The following is a 23,248-nucleotide window of genomic DNA, read 5'->3' as shown; positions in this document are numbered from 1 at the left end:
TTGCTGACCCACATATCATTAATCAATTTAGCAGAAATTAAAGCCCTTTACTCCAAGATTGCTCAACGGCCAACGCTTTCCTCGTCTTCATCTCCCTAGAAAATCATTTCTCCAAGAAATTCCTGTTTCTTTCCTTGTTAAAATTGTTGGTTTTTTTCTATTTAATCTTTGATTGATCTTTCAATAATATGCAATAGAGTGAAAATGGGGCTGCAGCAATCTAAGGACGAGCTGTTGTATAAAGAAGTGAGTGAGGGAAACATTGAAGGCATCAAAGCTTTACGAAGTCAAGGCGCTGGACTTGAGGTATATGATTTCATGTAAAATAGTTTTTTTTTTTTTTTTTGGGTGTTTTCTGAACGTATATTTTGCTCCTGTCTATTATTTATTTATATTTCAATTGTGAAAAATTTATGGTTCAGAGTATAAAAATTGAAATTTAAAGGAGGGCCAGTTGAATTTTTTGAAAAAAAAATATCGTATCTTTTTTCATCTTGGGGTCTATCCCTGATTCCTCGTTTTATGTTTGAGAAGGGTATGGTGAAATTTGAGAGCTTAGCTTTCGATTATATTAAGACATTCAGAGTCAAACATGTCCGCAAATTCTTGAAGGCTTAGAGTGAAATTCTAAGTCGCTGCATTTGATTTGTAGGCTTGATTTTATCCTGTGATGCAGTTATATAAATATTCTCTAGTATTATGATTTGTCAGCTCTTAACTCTGTTAATCTTAAAGATGGAGGTGTCATTTTCTAGTCTTATTGATGCCAAAACATTTCAAGCTGAAATGGAGGATGCATTTGAAAGTTATGTTCGCGTCCTTGGCTGTATCTGTATAACTAAATGCTGAGTAAAGTTGCTGAGTAGAAAGGGATGGTAGTTACAACAAAAGTACGACGATGAAGCCGCCTTTGCAAGAATATTGTTCGTTTAATTGTCAATTGTATGAAAGTAGGACTCATGAAATTAAGAGTTGAAAGAGTTTTATAAGCATCTTTGGTAGGGAAAATATGAGTGAAAAACCACAAAAAAATTGAGCTGACTGATTGATCTAAGTTTCATGCTCTGGGTCTTGAATCTTTTGTGCTAAAATGTTGATTGTGATGGCAGTGGGTTGATAGCGAAAAAAAGACACCACTGATTTTAGCTTGCACGAGTCCGGAGCTTTACAATGTCGCCAAAACATTGATCGAATTGGGTGCCAACGTGAACGCTTATCGTCCAGGTATATGATATACAATTTTAATGTCCACGACATTTTATATTATCGTGCAAAATAACGGTAATAAGATTTTAGCTCCAGCCCTGGTTTGGTTGCTAAGTCATTGGTTATACTTTAATGTGCTCTTTCAGGTTTAGACTTATCATGATGCTTTATATTTATTTGAAAGTGATATTGAGAAACTCATTCAGAACCCAGATCAAAGGGCTATTGTTTTGTTCTTTTTTTTTTCAAAAAAATTAAAGAAAAAAAAGGTCGTGGGTAACTTGTGATTGTGCATGAGTAAAAATGTTTTTTTTTTTAACTTTTTAATGTCTTTATTATGTACCTCATGTAACTGTGATCTGTTGAGCCTATTATAGAACCAAGTGCTTGATATCATCTTTTATTACCAGAACATCTGATTACTTTCATGGTTTCTATTTTAAGGACACCAAGCTGGAACTCCTCTGCATCATGCTGCGGAAAGAGGCCTTGGACGGACAGTAGAGTTGCTTCTTTCACATGGAGGTATGCACACTTTATTTTGTTTTTTAGTACATGATTTTTTGCCACAAAATATGGACTACCGTTCATGATTTTTCTTGTTTGTTTGATCTATGATTTCTGTAAATCTCAGCAAATGCACTAAAAATAAATGACAATTGCCAAACACCACTTGACATTGCCAGAATGAGAGGGTACAGCAATGTAGTCCGAGGAATTGAGGTACTATTGTCAGACTTGTTATCATTGTAGTGAAATTATCTGGTTTAGTTTAGTTGCATTTAATAACAATGATACCTTGACATTTGTGTTTTGCTGCTCAGGGTAAATTGTGCTTATTCTCTGGTTGGCTGAGAGAACTTTTTGGCCCAGGCTTTTTGGACCATCTGGCACCTCAATTGCTTTCAAGAAAAGTGTGAGTACCATACATGCCCATATTAATAATCGCTAGTTTGGAACTTTTATCAAAGAATTAACCTTGCCGTAATTTCTTATTTAAATAATTTATGTTGTCTAGAAGTTGTCATCTTATCTGCTCATGCATGTGTGGGACATACTGATTATTTAAATTAATTGGTAGGAACATGTGATTTTGTTTGCGAAACAGTTCGTTTTACTTTTTCCTTTGTCTTGTCTATGCATTTTTCATTGGACATTTTCATAACGAATTAGTGACTTATTTCAAGAATCTCAAATTCTAATTAATCTTTCAAATTCTACACAGATGGGTGGTCGTTTTACCTTGTGGTTCCCGCAATCTTAGTAAACCTTTCAAGTTGGAGCTTGCTATATATGCTGGTGCACAGGTGCCCTTTCGCTTAGATTCATTTCTCTGTCAGTCCATGTTTTTTTCAATTTTGCATATATTAGTTGTTACCTTTCAGCTAGTCGCCTTGCATGCAAAGATATAAACTCACGAGTGCTGAAACTTATTAATTCTACCACTGGGCCATTTGGCTAGTCAGATTCTCGTGAGAGTGATTGCATACATGATGTTGAAGATGCAATACTAAGCGCAAAATTCTTCCAATCATGTGTGTATGCGTCACCTAACTATGCGAAGTTAATTTATTCCTCGACTTGACCCTGTTGATAGGATTCCCAGCCACGGACAATTATTCCACTTTGGAAGGCCAATCTTGGGGAGCCAAATTTTAACCAGTCTGATCCTATTAGCGATCATATCCGACGTTTCAAGAAGTAAGGGATTCCATTTTGTTATTCATTATTCCCATATATGGTGTATACATATGCTGGATAAGTGAGAAATTTTTTATCTTTATGCATAGTTCCAAGACGCTGGAAGAGAAGGCGCTGCATTAAGTCTTCACAGGAGGCAGGCCGTAAGTGTATTTATTTCAACTTCAAAAATGAAATATCTTGGAGTTAGGAAATTCAGATTTTAAGGGATGCTTCTTTGTTAAATCTTCAGTTGCTAACACAGGATCAAAATTAGTAATAATAAAATGCTGTCAAATAAGCACTTTTGTGCGATGATCAAATACGGTGTTTGATTGTAACTTACTCCTAACATGACAGGTGGACGATTTAGACTGGCACCTGTGCAAGAAAGCGAAAAACAGCAACTGCAGCAGTTTTGCAATGCTTGCAAAGGAATTCCTCAGGTTGATCACATTTTCGAACCTGGCTTTCATTATATGCACTTGAACTTGAGTCTAGCAAATTTCTCATAACATCTTGGAAGCCCAGTGTTTCTTTTTCCAAATAAAAAACGTGTATAAGTGCACTTATCAGTCAAGTAGATGTATAAGGATATGGCATACACCATGAGTATAATATACAAAGAATTTCCCAAAAGTGCATTTGTATTTGTGGCTGCAATGACTGCTTGATCTGTGTCTGAACGCTTACGCTTTCACGTTTTGTGATATCTTGCTGGATTAGTTGGCCAATTTTGAACATGGTGATACTATGAGAAACTAAATTCTTTACTAATACTTTGACAAGCATTTCTCTCGACTTTATAGAACTCATCAACAGTTTGAATATCAGGTGATGCATTCAATATTTCCGTTCAACGATCAAGTCCCGAGTGTTCAAGCAACTGCGCCACCTTCAGATGATGATCAGCTCGCTATGGCAATCAACGCCTCTAGTGCTGAACGTGAAAGATTTGCATCCCAAGTCGACTCATCCTCGAGTTCAGCCAGCTCTGAAAATAGCCCCCCCACCCATGATAAGTGGTACACAACCGAAGCCTCAACCAGCTATAGCCCCAGTGGGAGCAAAGACGAGGTTCTGCAAACCATTTCTGGTGCTAGTCCGACTCCGCATTTTCAAAGCCAAAATAACGTCCCTTATACTGTCTCGATTCCATCAGCTCCTGCTTCAGACGCTGCCATTGATAATGGTCCAATCCACTATCCATCAATCAACATGACCCCTGTTGATTTATCTGCTGGTGACATACCTGGTGTTACCATTGAAAAGAAAGAAGATGGTAGTGCTTCATCTTGCACGATTTGCCTGGACTCCCCACTCGAGGGAGCTTGCATTCCTTGCGGCCACATGGCTGGATGCATGTCTTGTTTGAATGAGATTAAGGCGAAGAAATGGGGTTGCCCCCTCTGTCGTGCCCACATCGACCAAATCGTAAGGATATATTCCGTCTAGTATGGCCGGTGAGCTTTGTAGTTATGATGTGCAAACCCCCCTTTATGTGTGTATGTATATGTATAGAAACGCCTCTCGCCTTTCGCCTTTCGCCTTGTGTTTTCGTATTGTCGAGAAAGGATTTGGAAATGGTGTGATATGAATCTTGTGTGATATGTACCATAAAGAAAAGGACAAAAATTGTTTGTCGAGCCTGTGTTCGGTACTGAGACGATGAGCAAATAAATCTTAGTTAAATTTTGGTAATAAATCGACCCATCCCGAGATCAGTATCTATTTTAACGGGTTAATATTTATTGGATAAATAGCTAAATTCACTCGCTGCTGAGCCTGTGAGAGAGGTTATATCTAAAGTAGTCAAATTTTGGTAAAAGTGAAGTGTCACTCATTTTTGTTCTTTGTCCTATTCCGTCACAAAATGTATTCACTTGGTAAGAGACATTGTTGATATAACACATGATATTGTTTACGTGTTCGACAAATTTACCCGACGAATTTTGTAAAATTTTCCAATATAGTATGTGCTTCAAAAATAATAGATTAATATAAAAATCAACCAAACACCAAAACTAATTATCATAATAAAAAACCAATAGTACAAAGTACAATTTATTATCGGTGAAAACAGTAAAGCATGATTAATTGATTTTAATAATATAATATGTGGTGAATATATGATATACATTTATTAATAGACTAGGAAAAGACACGTGCGATGCACGTGAGAACACGCCTCTATTGTTGCTACATGTTGATAAATAAATGAGTTAAGAAGAGATTAGTAGTTTGAAACTAATTAATGATTTTCATCTATTTTATTTGGTCAGGCAGTAAAAAATAATGTAATATAATTTATACAACATGTATTATAAAGTGAAAATGTTATTTGTTCAAAAATTGTTGTGTATTTAAAAGGTAAATGAATTTATAATTGTTGCAAAATATATTAGTAATCAATCTTAAAAATATAACATAGAATTGATGTCATAACAAAATTATTAAAATAAATATGAGATAAAGAAAAAATATAATCCATAGTGTTGATCACATTAATTTACCACTATTTATTTAATTTAAGAAAAATAAAATATAATGTAGATAATGCATTTAAAACCTTAAATCAAATAATTGTGTCAATCTTATCTTATTTTATAATGTTGACTTTTCTCTCATTCACGATATTTTCCTTTGTCATTCGTATTTTCTTCTTCTTGAAAGAAGCAAGATCATCATCATCTTCAATAAGAATTCTTGTGAGATTGTCGCCATCAATTATATGCATTTTCATATCTTTATTCTTTGATGATTCTTTTCTTGGACGACCTCTCTTTTTTTGAATTTTTTTATGATGAAAATCTTTCCTTGCGAGAGAAGCAATAATTTCATCATCCTTAATCTCCATCCTTGTAATGTCGTCGTCTTCTATTATTTGTTTGCCAATATCGTTAATGATATTTGTTGGACATCCTCTTTTCTTTATAATTTCTTCTTGTTTGAAATCTACTGATATCTTTTTGCTTGCATCGTTGTTGTTGTTGAAATTTGTGCTTGGATTTTGAATGCCTTCAATTACAAATGCTAATGTTCCGTCTTTTATTTCAACCGACTTGTCCATTTTGAGAAGAAATGTATATTCTTCTCTATTTGGTGTCTCTAAATGCTTGTAGTATATTGAAGTGTTGTCATCCTATAGATAAAGAATATTTTATTAGTAATTGGTAAATATATATATTGTTTGTAAAAAAAATCATTATTTGTATACCTTAGTAATGGAATCGATATAATCTTCAACGCTGCAGCCAATAAAAACATTTGCGACATTTCCGAACAATGTAACCCTTGCAGTGTCAGTGCCATCATTTACGCTCATCGTTATTCTATATCTACAATAACAATTTAATGTAAGGCATTATTATCAATTCATGTAAACTTATAGATATAATATTTAAATGTAATTTTACCTTGACACAATATTGATATTGAAGTCTATGCAGTTATTACAGCTCCGGGTTTTCATTGTTTTGTTGACTGATTTTGAGCAATTACTACATGCTTCGTACCATGGATTCGCCTTATTTTCTATCTCATGTATGTATGCCTTGAAGCAATAGAATTTGTTCTGTATTTGTTAATAAGTGAGATACATGAAGTCAAATTAAATATCAAATTGTGATTCCCTATCTCATGTTTTATAAATATCATTTATAAAATAAGTTCTCCATTGAGTAAACATTAGAAAAAATCGTGAAGTAATAAAAATAAATTGAATAATAAATGATACGTAACCTTTGGCAGAATATTAATCTGATTGAGAATTTGCCTCAAAGTAATTTCTTCAGCATCTTTAATTTGATGTGTCATGCATAATTCATCTAGACTTCTATCTTTGAAGTTGTTACCTAGCATGTAGTAGAATGATTAACATAAAGATATTTACAAACTTGAATAGTGAAAATAATAAATATCAATATTATAGTTTTGTTAAAAACAATCGAAAATAATCATACCATATATTTAATGTTTCTTTTTCTATGCAAGATGGATTTGTGAACATTGTTGTTGTTGTTGTTGTTGTTGATTTGAGTTGAAACTTTCCTATTATCAGCAGTCATAAGGAGAAGTCGTCAGTAATGCTAATGAATAATTATTGGAAATATGTATTATGAAATTTAAAAAAATTTACCTTCAATAATATGTCTTTTCAAGTTACAGAAAGCTATAACCGGTTTATCCATATCTATCTCTTGTAAAAATAGTCCTTCGTTAATAGCAAGATCATCCCATAAAGTAATTGTTATAGTATCTAGCCTTTAAGAAGATGAACAAATAGTTGAAATCCTTAAAACTATATGTATTAAATCATATGTCGTAAAATTTTAATACTAAAATAATGCTTAGAAAAATATTAGTTTGCATTTTTTTTAATAAAGACATATAGATAAAATAAATACTCACAAATGATTTATAAGTACTATCTCTCTTCTATATCCGATGATGTTCATATCTTTTCTGTGAAATTTATTAAGCTGTCGAACTTCCTTCAGGACACCAATTATATCTGCAAAATTTTTACAGCATTTGATAATTTCATTACATAAATCTAGAAAGTTTTTATTGTTCGCATAAACCGATACCTATATCGTCATTAGTATGTGATTCTCTTGTCGCATCATTGAACAGGGTAAATCCAGAAGTCACATTGGAACAAGTGAATTGAGTTTGTAGTTCGTCAATTGTCGTCTTTGTTTGGAAAATCAGTTCTATCCGTTTGTTGACATTCGGATAGTTATTGTTGACTTCTTGAATAATCGGATCAGAGATGATGTAAGTTTTGTTTATCTTCAATTGATCTTGAAAAAAATCTATTGTGTTCGAGAACATTATTCCATGTATTTTTGTTCCCTTCAATGAAAACGGAAAATGTTTTTTTTATTATTTTAACAACAATTTAAAATATACATGAATAGGGAAGAAATTACCTCTTCGTCCACAAAGATCAGTTTTCTAATAGGCTTCGAATTCGATTTGGCGGGTATTTGGTTTCCCTGTCGTACTACTTTAACTTTTATGGAAGCATTATTTTGACTCGGTTGCAACGAGATGATAGGACATATGTGCAAGGTGTCCATTTGAGGTATAAGATTTTGTACTCTATAATTGGCATGACACAAAAAATGTTGAGAAAGAAATATATTAAAAAACAGTAATAATTTAAATAAATAATAAGTATATTGAAAATAATAGAAGTTGATAGATATTTGTCTACCACATTGTGATTGAAATATAATATTTCGGCATGGTACACAAATCGAATGGGTTCTTAATTCAAAATGTTTGGAAAATGAAATAACTACAATTATTTAAAAGCAATGGAACCTTGGGTTAAAAAAGTTGATGCTTTTGATTTCACCAAGTTTTTCATTCAATTCATGACTCTATTCAACACAAATGCGTTTAATAGAATGCACGAAGATTAAAGACTACCTGTCAAATTTTGATTTAAGGAGTTTCAACTTTGAATGAATATCCAGCCTACCTCCAAATCCCCAGCCTTCTCCGAATTTCGAAACGCGTTTATGCAAACTTGTAGCGAAAATTCATGTGTATTTTTGTCGAATACATTTGAAAGTATTACACTATATATATAATTATTAATATAATAATAGAGTCTTAATAGAATCTTTCTTATCTTGTGTTAAACAAATCCTTCTTATCTAGAGTTCTTCTTATCTTGTGTTAAAAAGAATCCTTATTATTTAGAGTTCTACCGAAATAATAACTCAATTAAAAAAGATAATATAATTTTATTTAAAATTACTTAATAAATTATTATAATCATGTTAAAATAAGTATATGTGTTTCATAACCTGTAATGCTTATTTTAAAATATAATTATAATTGGAGCGTGTGAAATTTTATTATTATACAAATGACCTATGTAATGATCCTACTTCAATTAGTCGTTCATTTATTAAGTTTTAAGTAGATGTATTATAGCTATGGCGTATCAAATCTAAGAAAAATCAAATCAATTTTGCTAATCTCTTTTTTAATATTAGAATAACTAAATTTGATATCATATTATGTTTTTTGATAAATAAAAAATACTATTTATATCGAATTACAAAATTTTATCTTTTTATTTATTACAGATTATCATCTCGTATAATTTTTTTATAAACCAAAAATACTTTTTTTGCTCGATTGAAAGAATTACACTACATATATAATTATTAATATAATATTAGAGCCTTATTAGAATTCTTCTTATCTTGTGTTTAAAAAATCTTTCCGATCTAGAGTTCTTATCTCGTGTTAAAAAGAATCCTTCTCATCTAGAGTTCTACCGAAATTGAAACTCAATTAATAAACATAATATAATTTTATTTAAAATTGCTTATCAAATTGTTATAATCATGTCAAAATAAGTTTATGTTTTTCAGAACCTTTAATTCTTATTTAAAATATCATTATAATTGGAGCTGGTCAAATTTTTTTATTTTGATATCAAATAGTAATTTTGATAAAATAATTGGAGCTGGGCAAATTTTTTTATTTTGATATTACTATTTATCTGGAATTACAAAATTTTATATTTTTATTTAATACAAATTATCACACACACACACACACACATATATATATTAAATTTTAAAGATTTAGAGTAACTAAATTTGATATCATATATCTCGAATTACAAAATTTTTGATATCATATATTTCGAATTACAAAATTTTCTCTTTTTATTTAATAGAAATTTTCATTATGTTTTGTTAAAAACTAAAAATATTTTTTTTCTCGAATTAAAAATTTTTCTCTTTTTATTTAATACAAAATATCATCAAACCAATCTTAGTACAGATTGTGAAACAACATATTGTATTGAAGTGAGGAACAGTGTGTTGCTCTCCAAGTATACCTTGGGCCAAAACATTCTAAAAATAAATATTAATGTTTACTCCTTCAAAATCTCCAGGGGAACCTTTTTATTTTCTCTAAGCCAACCCCTGCATTCAAAATTTATGATATAAAACAAATAACAGCAAAAAATGGCTTAAAATTCAAGTTCAAAATCAAAATACTCTTGAAGGAAACCAAGCAAGATAATGTTTATAGATTGCATGAAAAAAATAATACATGATTACAATTAAGACGGAAAAAACCACGACATTTTGTTCTCTAGGAACTTTAAGCACTTCCCATGCTCATTCAAAACTTGAACCCGTGCTTTTCAAGCAACACAGAAACATATGCTAATTCCTAAGCAGATTCATTAGATTTGGACTTGAAGTAAGCCTTTAATATAAACTGGGAAGAAGGGGAACTTGAATATCACGCACTTAAGCTACTCCAAACATGTCTGAGCGTAACATATCTCAGATACACATGTACAACAGACATTATTCACATGCGATATGCATAAGTAACATGACTTCATGCTCATAAAAACTTCATATAAGGCATGCAATAGCATAAAGAATATTTGTGTATCATTAGGAAGTTTCATATATTGTCATATTATTAAATCAGTGAGTTAACGTAACTTTGTAAATTATTTAACAAACAAGCATCACTCTTTACAGATGCAAAAATTAAACATAACATACTGGAGAGCGGAAGAATTGTAATGGATTTGACAAATTCACAGTTCCTAAACAATTGATTCTTGAAGGAGTTATTATTGACAACCCTTTACAACACATGAGACTGGTAATTTTAAGAGCTTTGCAAATAATATAGCAATTGGGTATACGAGTATCATAAAATTCGGAACATAATAATACAAGTGGGACCACCTCTGAAAACCAAAATTGTGGTGGTGTAAAAATAACACAATAAAACTGTAGAAAATTGAACTGAATGATGCAGGACACAACAAGAAACAATACCAGAGAACCAGTCGTCGAAGGCAATCAGAAACAAAAAAGACCGTAAAAAAACACGAAAAGGGCAAAAGAATCCATCAAATATCAAAAACCGCTTAAGCGTAGAGGTTTCTCTTTGATCAGTCACATCAAGGAATATGAAATGCATAGAAAATTGCCTACAGTCCAAAGCTTAGGTATAGGAAGATTTTCACTTCTTCAAAATGTGGTCATACAATTCACGAGCACTTCTTCCCTCCTTGTAAAAAGCGTTCTTTGCTTTTGTCATTGTTGATTCGTATATTATGATTCTTTCATCAATCATCTTCTCTGCGAACCTCCTTAAATCTGCAAGCCTTCCCATATTACATAAACCAAGAAGCACTATGTTGGCACTATCATCACGTGGTAAATGTTATTCTTAACCATATACTTCCACATCTCAATTGCCATCTCTGGATCATCACCATCAAATAATATTTTGATGCCAGCAGTAAAGAATTGTGTCCCGAAAAAATGCTTACAAGATAGTATAGAACCAGGAAAACAAAGAGGACCTCATTTTATCTGCTTCAACCCTTTTTAGGCTGGGCATTGCTGGGAAAAAGCTCTTGCATGCTTCCATGGCTATGTCAATCTGAAGTAATATATAGAAATAAAACATGTTTAAACACCATAATCATGACGTGTCCTACATAGAATAGAATATTCAATTTAGACATTCTGAAAAATAAACAGAAAAGAAAAAAATAAAGTTTCAAAAAGTAAATAACACGGAAGATATCAATGAGTGTAAAGGTAAATTCTTTTAACTCCCATTTGTCAATATTAGTAATATAGTGTGGCTCAACAAAGCTTAGTTCACTTCAGCAATAACCAGAGTCCAATATGACCGGCATACTTAAGAAAGAATAATTTAGCAGAAATTTTTATATGGCATAATTTTTCTATATCAGGATAGTCTTATTGTTATACGTCTTCCGATTAATTCGCAACATGTATATATGCTATTCCAAAGACTAAAGTAATCGAATCCCACATTGAAACTTAAAAAACATACACAAATACGTGAGAAACAAATAACATCATTTATGTAGGAAGCTATTCCAAGGATGTAGGACAATTCAAATAGTGAGCTTTATTTTATTTGCTCAATTTTTTGTTCGAAAATGAATTTTGATTCTCTTCGACGCCAACTGGAAATTGTTTTGAAAAATTGTGAAAAACAGAACGAAAGATAAAATCTTCAAGTTCGACGTACTTAAGCTTTGTCCTTTCACCCAAATTTGTTGCAATGCAGTCTCTTTTACTTCCACTCTTTCCCCTTGACTGTGGCCGTCTCCTGGTCTGCAAATTCAGATTTTTTAGTAAATATATCAATTTCATACATGCAATATCAAAATTATTCTGACAAATAAGTTAATGAAATTATGAACCTTGACGAAGAACTTCTTTGTATACAACATTTTTTGTTCTTGCATCATCAATATTTGTAATTGAATTTGGCTTTGTCAAGACTTTTGTAGCGGACATTGAAGTGCCTCTAGATAATGCAACGTATAATTGGCCATGTGAAAACACAGGTTGTGGTAGGTATATACCAACAATTGGTATAGTTTGACCTTGTGCCTTATTAATTGTCATTGCAAAGCACAAACGAATCGGAAACTGTTTTCTTCTTAATTGGAAAGGATATCACTCGTTCTCAGCAGGAGACAAAGGTATTCTTGGAATAAAAACATGTTTTGCCAGCATGATGTCCAACAGTTATTTCTGCATGGATGACATTGTCTTCAAATTCCTTACAAACCATTCGGGTTCCATTACACAGGCCTTCAGATGGATCTAAATTTCTCAATAGCATAACTGTACAGTTTTTTTTCAAAACCAAACGATGAGGAGGCATTCCATTTGGAGTAAGGTATTTAAAAATTCTTGGGGATAAAAATTATGAGTATCGTCAACAGCTTCATCAAAGCTTGCATATGTTTTACCTTCACCTGGGAAAAATTGAATAATTTTCTCATTCAACTTGTCAACATATTCATTTTTCGAAGTAAGTATTGCTCGACTTGTCATATATGCTGTTGATTCAGCATTTTCTTTTAGATTTGGGAATATGTGATTTATTAGCATTTCTTCAGAAGACTCCTCATCATTTTTGCTATACTTGATAATCATTTCATCGGGAATTTTGATATTGCCTTCACTATCGGTAGGTTCAATCCCACTGCCTACTTGTAGCAAAAAATCGCTAAAAACAGGGTCAGATTTTGATCTCATATTTTCTGTTAGAGTCATATGTTGCATTTGTTTATACAAATAAGATTTTACTAAACTTGCATTAATTGTTTCTTGAATTGTGGCTTTCGGAACTACCGGCAAAACTTGCATGAAATCTCCTCCAAGAACAACCATTTTTCCACCAAATGGTTTTTGGATTCCCGTTATATCTTGTAAACTTCTATCAACAGTTTCAATTGCTATCCGCTTGGCCATCGGTGCTTCATCCCATATAATTAATCGTGTTACACGTAACAGTTCTGCAAGTCCACTTTGTTTTGATATTGTACAATAGCTTTCTTCATGCAAATCAATTGGGATTTTAAATCGGGAATGAGCTGTTCGACCACCAGGTAATATCGAAGCTGCAACTCCTGAAGTTGCGGTAGCAAGGGCAATCATATTTCTTTGCCTAACATTTGCTAGCAAAGCACGATATAAATATGTTTTCCCAGTTCCACCAGGTCCATTGACAAAAAAAAAGGCCACTTCCAATGGAATCTAAGCACTCGAGAATTGTTGAGAATGCTTTTCGTTGCCCTGCATTTAATTTGGATTGAGCTAACAAATCGTCAGGTGATATTTCGATAGACATTTCCTCTCGAGCTTCTGTACAAACATTATCATTGTACTCATCTATTTCAATAGTTATTCTTGGCAAATCAAAAACATGAATACTTTTTCCATACTTTCCAAAATAAAATTCAAGTTTTGCAATGTCTTTGATACCAAAAATTCCTTGTTGCCATCATTTTCTTTTCTAAAATCTTCGGACATCGCGTCAAAGTAAGTGTCCCATAATTTTCTGACATCTGATGGCTCACAATATACTAATATTGTTGCAAAAAGTCTTCTCAAAGCATATGGCATTTGGAAGCTCATAGCCTCATTCAAACACTCAAAGTTGCTCTGATCTGATTCAAGCAACCCCTTTCTCTGTGCTGCTTCTTTGACTGTGAAACAAATCTTTCCATTAACCGTTAACAAATAGATAAAAGAAGTAGGTCCTCTTACATGATTGAGCAATAATCTTAAATAATACCTTTCTCCTTCTGTAGGATTTGCACCATTTATACGTCCAATAACCTTTACTTTTTTTCTTTCATACCAACACTTGTTTCTTTTGTCCCATACATAATGTTCTGGGAATTCGGCATACAAATAAGGTCTTGCTTTAGAATTTATTGAGCACATATGAAAAAATTTCAGTTAGCATCGTCTTTGAGGTCAATTCGTGTTGAATGACATTTTCCAAATTTTGATTCCTCCAAAATGTGATGCATTGTTTGTTAGGCAAGTGTAATGCCAAACTTATTACAGCCGGGGATATCTCGTTTAAATCAAATTCAAATATTCTCCACAGTGCTTCTTGTGCTGAGACCCACCTTGCATCTTGAAAGTTCTTAATCTCATCCACAACAGTATCACTATTGCTGGAGGCAATATGCACAACAACTTTATCATGTCCTTCATATATATATTTGTAAAGATATTTGACAGCCGTCAATCCAGAGCATACTTCGACATTAACATGACAATCATACCTTAACAGAAGGTAATAATTGTGAGGAACAACCCATTGATTGTTTAGTTTTGCCTTTCGTATATCAACTATTTGCCCATCATTTCTTCTTCTAGTAAATTGGATAACCATCTTTTCCTTGTGTTGTACTTTGACAAAACTGGCGTGGATAGTTGCTTTTACAACGCCCAGCAATCATACAAGTATTCTTTTTATTTAAATCCCCACAAGGACCATGCATCATATGCTTCACAACAAAATTATGAAGGTTGGGATTTTTGTCTTTGTTTGGTAATTCTGCTGATACATAGTAATCAAAATTTTCAGGACCATTGATTTTAGAATCTTGCCTCAAAATAATCAACATGTGCATATGAGGCAACCCCCTCTTCTGAAATTCCACCACATAAACAAAAGCAGCAACCACTCCGAATATTGACTTGGTAATTATTTGATTTTTTAAATCTTGTAACTTAGCTCGAAATACCCTGGTAGTTAAATCAGGTCGATCCTGAGGTTGTTGACCTTCTTTCAAATTATCTGTTATCTCTTTCCATTCTGGATTACAAGTCATTGTAATGAAAAGATCAGGTTTTCCAAACTTTCTTACTAATGCCATTGCATCAAGATATCTACGACGCATATCCCTCGGTCCTCCGATAAACAATGCTGGAAGAACTATTCTTCTTCCAATTTCATTTCCTTTTGTTTCTCCATTTATAATGCTGTCAACGATACCTTGATAAAGTTCTGACCTCATTTCCGCTTGGTTCCTTCTAAAGTAATCCAATCTAGTTGTTTCAAGCTTAATATACATATCAACTGCATATTGTTGCAACAATCTTCCAGCATATAAAAGCATCGATGGCATGTTATCTCTTATTTGGAATTTGTAACAATAGTACTCTCGGCAAGAAACCATCTTTTGCTTGTCTTTGTTGATTACTATGATAATATATTAAATTAAAAAGTGAAAAAGTACACATTCAGAATATGACATTTTTCACAATTTACAAATAAATATTATATATAATACAAATAAAACCATGCATTATATTACAAAAATTAGAGAAATATTATATAGTGAATTGGTAAAAGTTCTGACAATGTATTAAATTAAATAAAACAAATTAGATAAATACACAAAGCATAAAAACACCAAAACATCATTGATACATGTATAATCTTAATGTGGTTGCAACTAAAATACATAAGATGCATATTAAATAAGTGGTAGTGAAATCTTTTGAAAAATTCAAAGTCTTGACATGTGGATTCAATTATTTCATCTATCATGGAAGTTAAATATTTGTAAAAGTGATGAAATCTAATACTTTAAATATATATAGATTGAAAAGAAAAAAGACAGAAACACGTACCATGTTGTTCATCTTGAAGGATATTTTCGATAGAAGAAAAGTTAGATTGGACGGAAATATTATCTTGAATTTGATTATTAGCTTCCATGGACTTGTATTTGGGAATATTTTGATGCCAACCATTCTCTCCATTCGGAAAAAGAAGCGAATATTGTAAAGGATCATAACAACCAAAATAATGTTTAATTCTATGACTCTGACCATTGCATCCATGAATTACGATGTCTCTATCATATGGTATATTAGCATTATTGCCTTCTATCCAATTGGCAGCAACTTGATCAGCTGTAGGTGTATTGTAACATCGTTGATCCACAACAGCATTTTTACAAATATGTAGCCTAATTTCCTCAAGAGACGACCAATCATTTATTCTGCGTAATAATTGAGCGTAAGGGTTTCTCTTGAGAACCTCCATTAATAGTCTCATTGTCTCTTCATCGATATTAGCATTGCCCATCACATTCATTCTATTATTTAACTCATTACTTGTATCCCAAAAATACAATTGAAAATGAGATGGACCAGCCTCACCGGGCGACATAGGTGGAAGAGTGTGGAATATTTGGCCTAATGCTCGAAACGTGTAAATTCCATGATTTAAAGAAGCAAGTTCTTTGTCAATTTTAACTCCAAAAGAAGTAAAAGAGAAGAGACTATTATAAACTCTAATTTTTTTCCGAAAATCAACAGCTTTGTGAGATTGATTTCCAGTGAACAGATCTATCAATTCAGACGGCGTCACAGTGTTTGCCAACTTAATTTTACCATTGTCACAACAAAATGTTGGAGATTCAAATTCAAACTTTCTCGCTTCACAGTAGCGACATATATTCATAGGTTTCAATTCGTGCAGATCAACAAGTGATTGACCTAAAAAATATAAAAATATGATAAATATAAAACAAATATGCAGTTTCCCGATACTATATAAAAGTGTATGGAATTAAACTTGATTTTACCTTCATGAATCAAAGCTTTCAGCAACCAAATTGTATTTTCCTTATTTAATTTTGTAGATGTGCTGGATTCACATTCGTTTAATCTTTTTTTCCTTCTAGAATTAACAACATTATTAATGTAATGACGTTTTTTATCTATTGACAAATTTGAATATTTGTTTTCGAAAGTGCAACACCTATTAAATGTCAATAAATCTGCAATTTAAAAAAAATCAAACAAATTGTTAGGAATCAAATTTGGATATATATTATTAAATTAAATACTACAAATTTGAAAATTTCATTTGATGTACCTTGGTTAGTATGATTTTCAACTGATGGATTGGTTGCTTCAAAGAACTTACTGTTTAGCAACACAATTAGTTACAACTTTTTAGTTCAATATATTATCAAAGATGCAAATGACATTAAATAAATATGGCTTTTTATCAATACCTCTTCGAATATGAGGAAGAAGCTTTTCTGCCCATAATAAATAGAAATTTTGTAAATTCTACAAACATGGGCTAAAATTTCTGTTGATACCTCGAAGCGACGCAACGATTGTACCTACATCCAAAGATATAACAAATACCAATTATTAGTACCAAAATCAATAGATATCATAGAAGGATTATGACGAGATTTTTTCGAATATGTATTTATTTCTAAGTTTTGACGACGTAAGACGACAATAATACTAAATTTATTATAATTAAAATTTAATTACTCAAGACAATTTAATTTGTTTACATAATTAATTAATTATTTTAAAATATACGTTTAGTTAACAATAATTTTCAATATTAATAAATAAGCAACTCTAATATAAATAAGACAATTATTTATTATCTTTCGTAAATTAAATCACTAAAGGCCACCATTTTCACCCTCAAAACTCAGCTCATCTTCTTAATTTTATGGTACAACTTCATTGAACAATACAATGTAATGATTTTTTTAATTATCTATATATACATATTTTGATAATAATATAATTTATACATTAATTTCAAGCTCATCTCAACTTCAAATCATGAATTCATCTTTGTGAGATCGGGTTGATACAATTTTATTTTCTCGATACATATACATCTCCGATCGAAACTCCTATCTTTTATGGCATATGGAGAGTAATTCACCGAAAGATCGATGAGGTTGACTAACAGGCCGTAAGAGTTACTGTACTTGACCTCATTTCCTTTCCACCTTAAATGCACACTATTTAAGTATGTTAACATAGATGCAAAGTTACTGTAGTCGTCCCCCATCACTGAAAGAGCCAGAAATTCCAAAACTTGACTCGAAAATAGATCAAATCTGTGATCTTCGATTGTCATCGCGCTGAGATTCCATATGCATTTTGGTATAGCTCCGGAAACCTTGTTTGATGAGAGGTCTAAGATTTGAAGTTCAGTTAAGCCACATAAGCTTAAAGGTATGCTGCCAGTGAACTCATTGGAGCGTGGGCTTAGAACAGTAATCATTCTAAAGCTACATCCCTACCCAAGTTGGAATATTGCCTGTTAGCCTATTTTGCCCGAGATCTATAATCTGCAAGCTTGTGCAATTACTCAAAGCTTTTGGGATGATTCCTGATAAACTATTATTCCTTAACACCAAACATTTTCGGTACTAAATCTTTAGGTGCTGCTCACAAGTTACTTCTTCATCCAAATGAAATCACCTTTAAAATTTTACATCGTCCACCGCTTCTATTTGTGGAGAAATTTTAGAAGGTTTATTGTTTACAAGGACATAAAAATAGAATTCTATGACAAATAGAGCAAATCATTATCATTACATATAATCGTACGACCCAAACTAACATGACTAAGCAAGAAAACAAGAATCACCGGATCGGAGAAAGGATGTAACATGTTAAGGGAGCAAAGCCATACCACTGAAAAGCACAAGAAACTTATACGTGCTCCATTGTGGTTAACTTCACAAAGTTTTGAAACAAAATACTGCACAACATTCCTACCCCAAATTGTATGATTTTTTTCCTCCTCCACAGAAAAACAGAGAGAGACAAATTCAACAATAGGTCTTTCGATGAATTTTTGCACAGAAACAGGGGGACTAACAGCAAGAAAATTGAAATAACCCCCTCTAACTGGTACCACAAGTCGAACTAAATTGATAGTTAAAAAATCACTCACCGGCAGCCTATGAAACTCGAGCTAGGACAAGATTTCGAACTCCAAATGCCTTGAAAATTTAAGTCCGAGCAACGGCGGAGGCCCGGTGCGGTGGATGAAGGCGGAAGAACGATCGGAAGGAAAAAGATCGTCGACTACGTTGCGAAATACCCCTCAATATCGGTAATCGATAGAAAGATTATGACGAAATATTTTCGAATATGTATTTTTTCTAAATTTTGACGACTTACAGCGCGAGAACTGGTGGAAAGCGGCAAAGGATTTAGAATCTGTGTGAGGAAATTTCAACCGGGGAGGAACTTATGGAGAGAGATTGGAGATAATAATAAGAGAGAGAAATATTTTTTCAAAATTACAAAAATTCTTTATTTCAATCAAAAAAAACAATTTTCAACAAATATGTAGATTTTTGTAGAAAAAAATATTTTTCATTTTATCTATAACCAAATAAAAAAATATAATAATAATAATCAAAATATTTTGATATTTTTTAAGTAAAAATATGTTAACTTTAAGTATAATAATAAAAATCAAAATATTTTGATATTTTTTAAGTAAAAATATGTTAACTTTAAGTATAATAATAAAAAAAAAATATTTTGATATTTCAATCAAACTTGATCGATTTTTATTTTCAACAAACATGTGAATTGTCGTCGAAAAAAATATGTTCACTTTATCTATAACTAAAGAAAAATATATATAATAATAAAAATGAAAGTATTCATATAAAAAAATATGTTCTCAAACCTGACCTTTATCCAACAAACGCGTAGTTTGTCAATTTTGACCTTATCATAATAATTGATTTTACTAAAACATCCTTACTAAATTATCAATTGTGTACAAAACAAGGACAAAGTTGACAATGCACAATGAAAAAATTTGACCCTGGTTCACACTTTTATAATATGTATAGATGTATAGATAAGTAAATGATAACAACAATTCTATTAAACTCAAATTCACGTTTTGCACAGCAACTTTAATAAACCAAAATTCAGCTTAGTAACATGCTAAAACGTTGACCTTTTAAAAATATGTGTTATTTATGTTTCATTTAATTTAATATTCACACGAATAAATTTATGCACAACGTGGAACTTCTAAGACAAAATAATATATATATATATATATATATATATATTGTATTTGTGTGTGAGTGAGTTGTAACTTGTTGGGATAAAGAGACAGCCTGTTTACCATTTAAGACATTGCGATTTTCTGTTTCTGAAGATTCCATTACTTTGTTTCAGCAATGGCGTATGCTGCTCTTGTGTCTCTATTGCAAACTTCGGAGCGGATTCTTGAATTTGATCCATACTTCCTCACTTGTACTAGGAATAATTTCGACTCTTTTAAAGAGAGTATTACTTCCCTGATATCTTTTCTTGATGATTGCTCGCCTATTTGCACCCGAGCAACCAATGACTTGATAACAAAGATCAGAGATGCAGCTTATGAAGCAGAAGACGTCCTCGAATCTCTCATCGCCACTCACTTTCTGCACAAGTATGGTAGTGATAGGCATGAGAGATTCGAAAAATTCCCCCGAAGCATGGAAGAAGTGATAAAGAATATCGAATCCGTTGCAAAAAAAGCGAAGAAGATTCAGCAGGATGGAAGTGGCTTGCACGAGCGGGCGATTTATACCATTGCTGGTTTGTCGGGGCCAGCTTCGAGGGGCAGTAAATCCATGGTGGCATTAGACAATGATCTGGAGACAAGGATACTGGAACAACTAGTAGGAGGACGATCGGCGCTTGACATCGTACCGATAGTCGGTATGGGTGGCGTTGGTAAGACAACTCTCGCTTCCATCTTGTTTAATAGTCAGCTGATCAAGGAAACTTTTGACATTCGTGGGTGGGTCACAATATCTCAAACGTATAATGCCCAAGAAATAGTTTTAGCCATTCTAAAAGACATTGGAGTACCCTGCTTGGATGGGCAAAGGAACGGTGAGCAGCGTCTATATCAAAGTTTATATGGTAGAAAGTATTTAATTGTATTGGATGATGTTTGGAGTACACAGGCATTGGATGATATAAAGAAGTCTTCTCCAGAAAATGATAATAATAGTCGAATCATTTTAACGACCAGGCAATCGAAAGTGGCCACATATGCCAACTCTTGTCGCTCTTATCATGATATGAAACTTTTAGATGACGATTCGAGTTGGCGTCTACTTTGTAAGGAGATATTTTTGCATAACGATTGCCCGCCTGATCTGGTTGAAATTGGAAAGCTGATGGCAATACGTTGCCGAGATCTTCCTTTAGCAATATCTGTTATCGCAGGACATCTCAGAAAGGAGAGCATGAGTAAAGAATACTGGAAATATGTTGCCGAAAACTTGAACTCGGTCTTGAAGACTGCCGATGATCTAATCTTAGAGATATTATCTTTAAGTTATGATTACTTGCCCCATCATTTGAAAGCATGTTTTCTTTATATCGGCTTTTTTCTGCGACATTTTGTTGGCATACCAGTAGCTACTGTGATCAAGCTATGGGTTGCTGAGGGATTTGTGAAACCAAGTGGGTCTAATTGTGTTGAGGTGCTTGCAATGGAGTACTTGAAAGATCTTATTGATAGAAATCTGATCTTCGTCCACCAACATAATTCACGAGAGGCCCCAAAGTATTGTGGAATGCATGATCTTTTGAAGGATGTATGCACTCAGAAAGAAAAGTTTCTTTGCGTCATGAATAGCCCGGAGACCTTTTTTATTGAAGAATCAAAAAACCAACGACGATTAATTATTAATCAAAGAAAAGTTTCTTTGCGTCGTGATTCGGACGATCCAAATTATCTTTGTGATATTATTAGAGCAATGCCACTTATCCGTTCTTTTGTCCATGATGCTTGTGTTTCTACGTCATTCGTTAGATTAATCTCAGGATTGCTCAAGGTATTGTCTGTCAATGGGATAGATACCAATTGTTAGAGTAGGTGCCCGGCAAGCCAACTTGTGGCTAGGGTTTTATTGACTCTAATGTAAAACAATCTTTATTTGAATAATATTTTATGATCATATTATGACATTTACTTTATCTGTATACCCATGCAAGCTGCATAGATAAAGTTCTTGAATATACAATAAGTACCATGAGGTCTGCCTTTCAACGTAAGATCATGAAACTCATTAGGAAGTGTACTGTATATTCTAAATTGGTTCCTAGTCGATTCAGCCGCCTAAAATAAGGATAAAGGTCGCTCGAGCTTGAGACTAGCATCTGTGATGAAAACGTCATGTTTCATTGACAAGGACATGGAGAGGTCCATTCATACAGATGGGTGATCATATGATGATGGACTGAACAACCCTCCCTCGTACTTTCCAAGTGGTTTTCATTTATCGAGTGGAATAGTCCGTGGTTATGGTTGTACACCATTAGTCCTTTGACCCGGGACAACATGGAGGCTCTGCGTACTAGCCTGCACTTTGACTCGTTTACCGATTCCACTGAGGGTCATAAGGTAGCGAGGTTGGGTGTAGTTTCGAAATACGTAGGAGCCAATATATTGTAGTCGGGAATTCGCCGCTCACCTACGGGTGAAGATATCCTATGTGATCTGATGAATTAATAGTGCAAGAAGTCTCTGGCCAGAGCATGAAATGTGCTTTAGGGAAGGTGGTTCTCTAGTTGCATATCAGATGCCGTTATTATTACTCAAAGATACATCACATTGTTATCGAATTAATTAGCAACTCTCGATATACCAATGGTTGCAGATTCGATCGGGATATACTTGGTTGAAGGGACCGTACTATACATTAACCATAGCATAAGGCTCTTGCAGGCACTATCAGTGATACCTAGGAGATCATGGGACGATGCTACTAGACGCTCTTACCATGATCCGATGGGTGCAATCAGAATTGAGTTCTGATATTCTTGATCAAAGGGTTGATGAAAAGAATGAAGCTAATTAGGGTAAGCTCGAATAAGAACAAATGTTGTTCTGAATCACAAAGAAGTTGTGAACCCACAACTAGCTGTATCCCTGGTCCATTGAGGGTTACACAAATACTGATTGTTATCTACCCGAATATAATTATTAAATTCAAGGAGTTGAGTTTAATAATTAAATTCAAAGATTTGAATTTAATAATCAGAAATTTAATATGATTAAATTTCAAGTCTTATAATAGTGATTATAAGATAGCACAAAAAATCGAATAAAAATTATTATTATTTTTAAATATTGCATTTGTTGAATATTTGATGTGATATATGATATCAAA

At 32.8% G+C, this 23,248-nt stretch overlaps 1 protein-coding gene, 2 long non-coding RNA genes and 1 pseudogene across 3 annotated transcripts; 2 read left to right on the top strand and 2 right to left on the bottom strand.

The window, feature by feature from the left end:
• LOC142547676 (putative E3 ubiquitin-protein ligase XBAT35) lies at positions 1 to 4,532 on the top strand (annotated as a pseudogene).
• A 5,260-nt stretch (positions 4,533 to 9,792) lies between these two features.
• Positions 9,793 to 18,986, bottom strand: LOC142547674 (uncharacterized). The gene is made up of 3 exons (XR_012820711.1): positions 18,733 to 18,986; positions 11,264 to 11,343; positions 9,793 to 10,149 (listed from the first exon to the last, which is right to left on the bottom strand). It is a non-coding gene; the product is annotated as an uncharacterized LOC142547674 (long non-coding RNA).
• Positions 16,134 to 17,395, bottom strand: LOC142547675 (uncharacterized). Its single transcript, XR_012820712.1, has 3 exons — positions 17,288 to 17,395; positions 16,853 to 17,195; positions 16,134 to 16,763 (listed from the first exon to the last, which is right to left on the bottom strand). It is a non-coding gene; the product is annotated as an uncharacterized LOC142547675 (long non-coding RNA).
• Positions 18,987 to 20,254: 1,268 nt separating the features above from the next.
• LOC142544470 (putative late blight resistance protein homolog R1C-3) lies at positions 20,255 to 21,946 on the top strand. The gene has a single exon (XM_075651516.1). It carries the CDS (start codon positions 20,255 to 20,257, stop codon positions 21,944 to 21,946), a length of 1,692 nt encoding a protein of 563 aa, XP_075507631.1.
• Positions 21,947 to 23,248: the final 1,302 nt, after the last annotated feature.

Source organism: Primulina tabacum, chromosome 5, assembly GCF_025594145.1.
Source record: "Primulina tabacum isolate GXHZ01 chromosome 5, ASM2559414v2, whole genome shotgun sequence".
Classification (NCBI taxonomy): Eukaryota; Viridiplantae; Streptophyta; class Magnoliopsida; order Lamiales; family Gesneriaceae; genus Primulina; species Primulina tabacum.
This window is presented reverse-complemented; position numbering and strand designations above follow the sequence as displayed.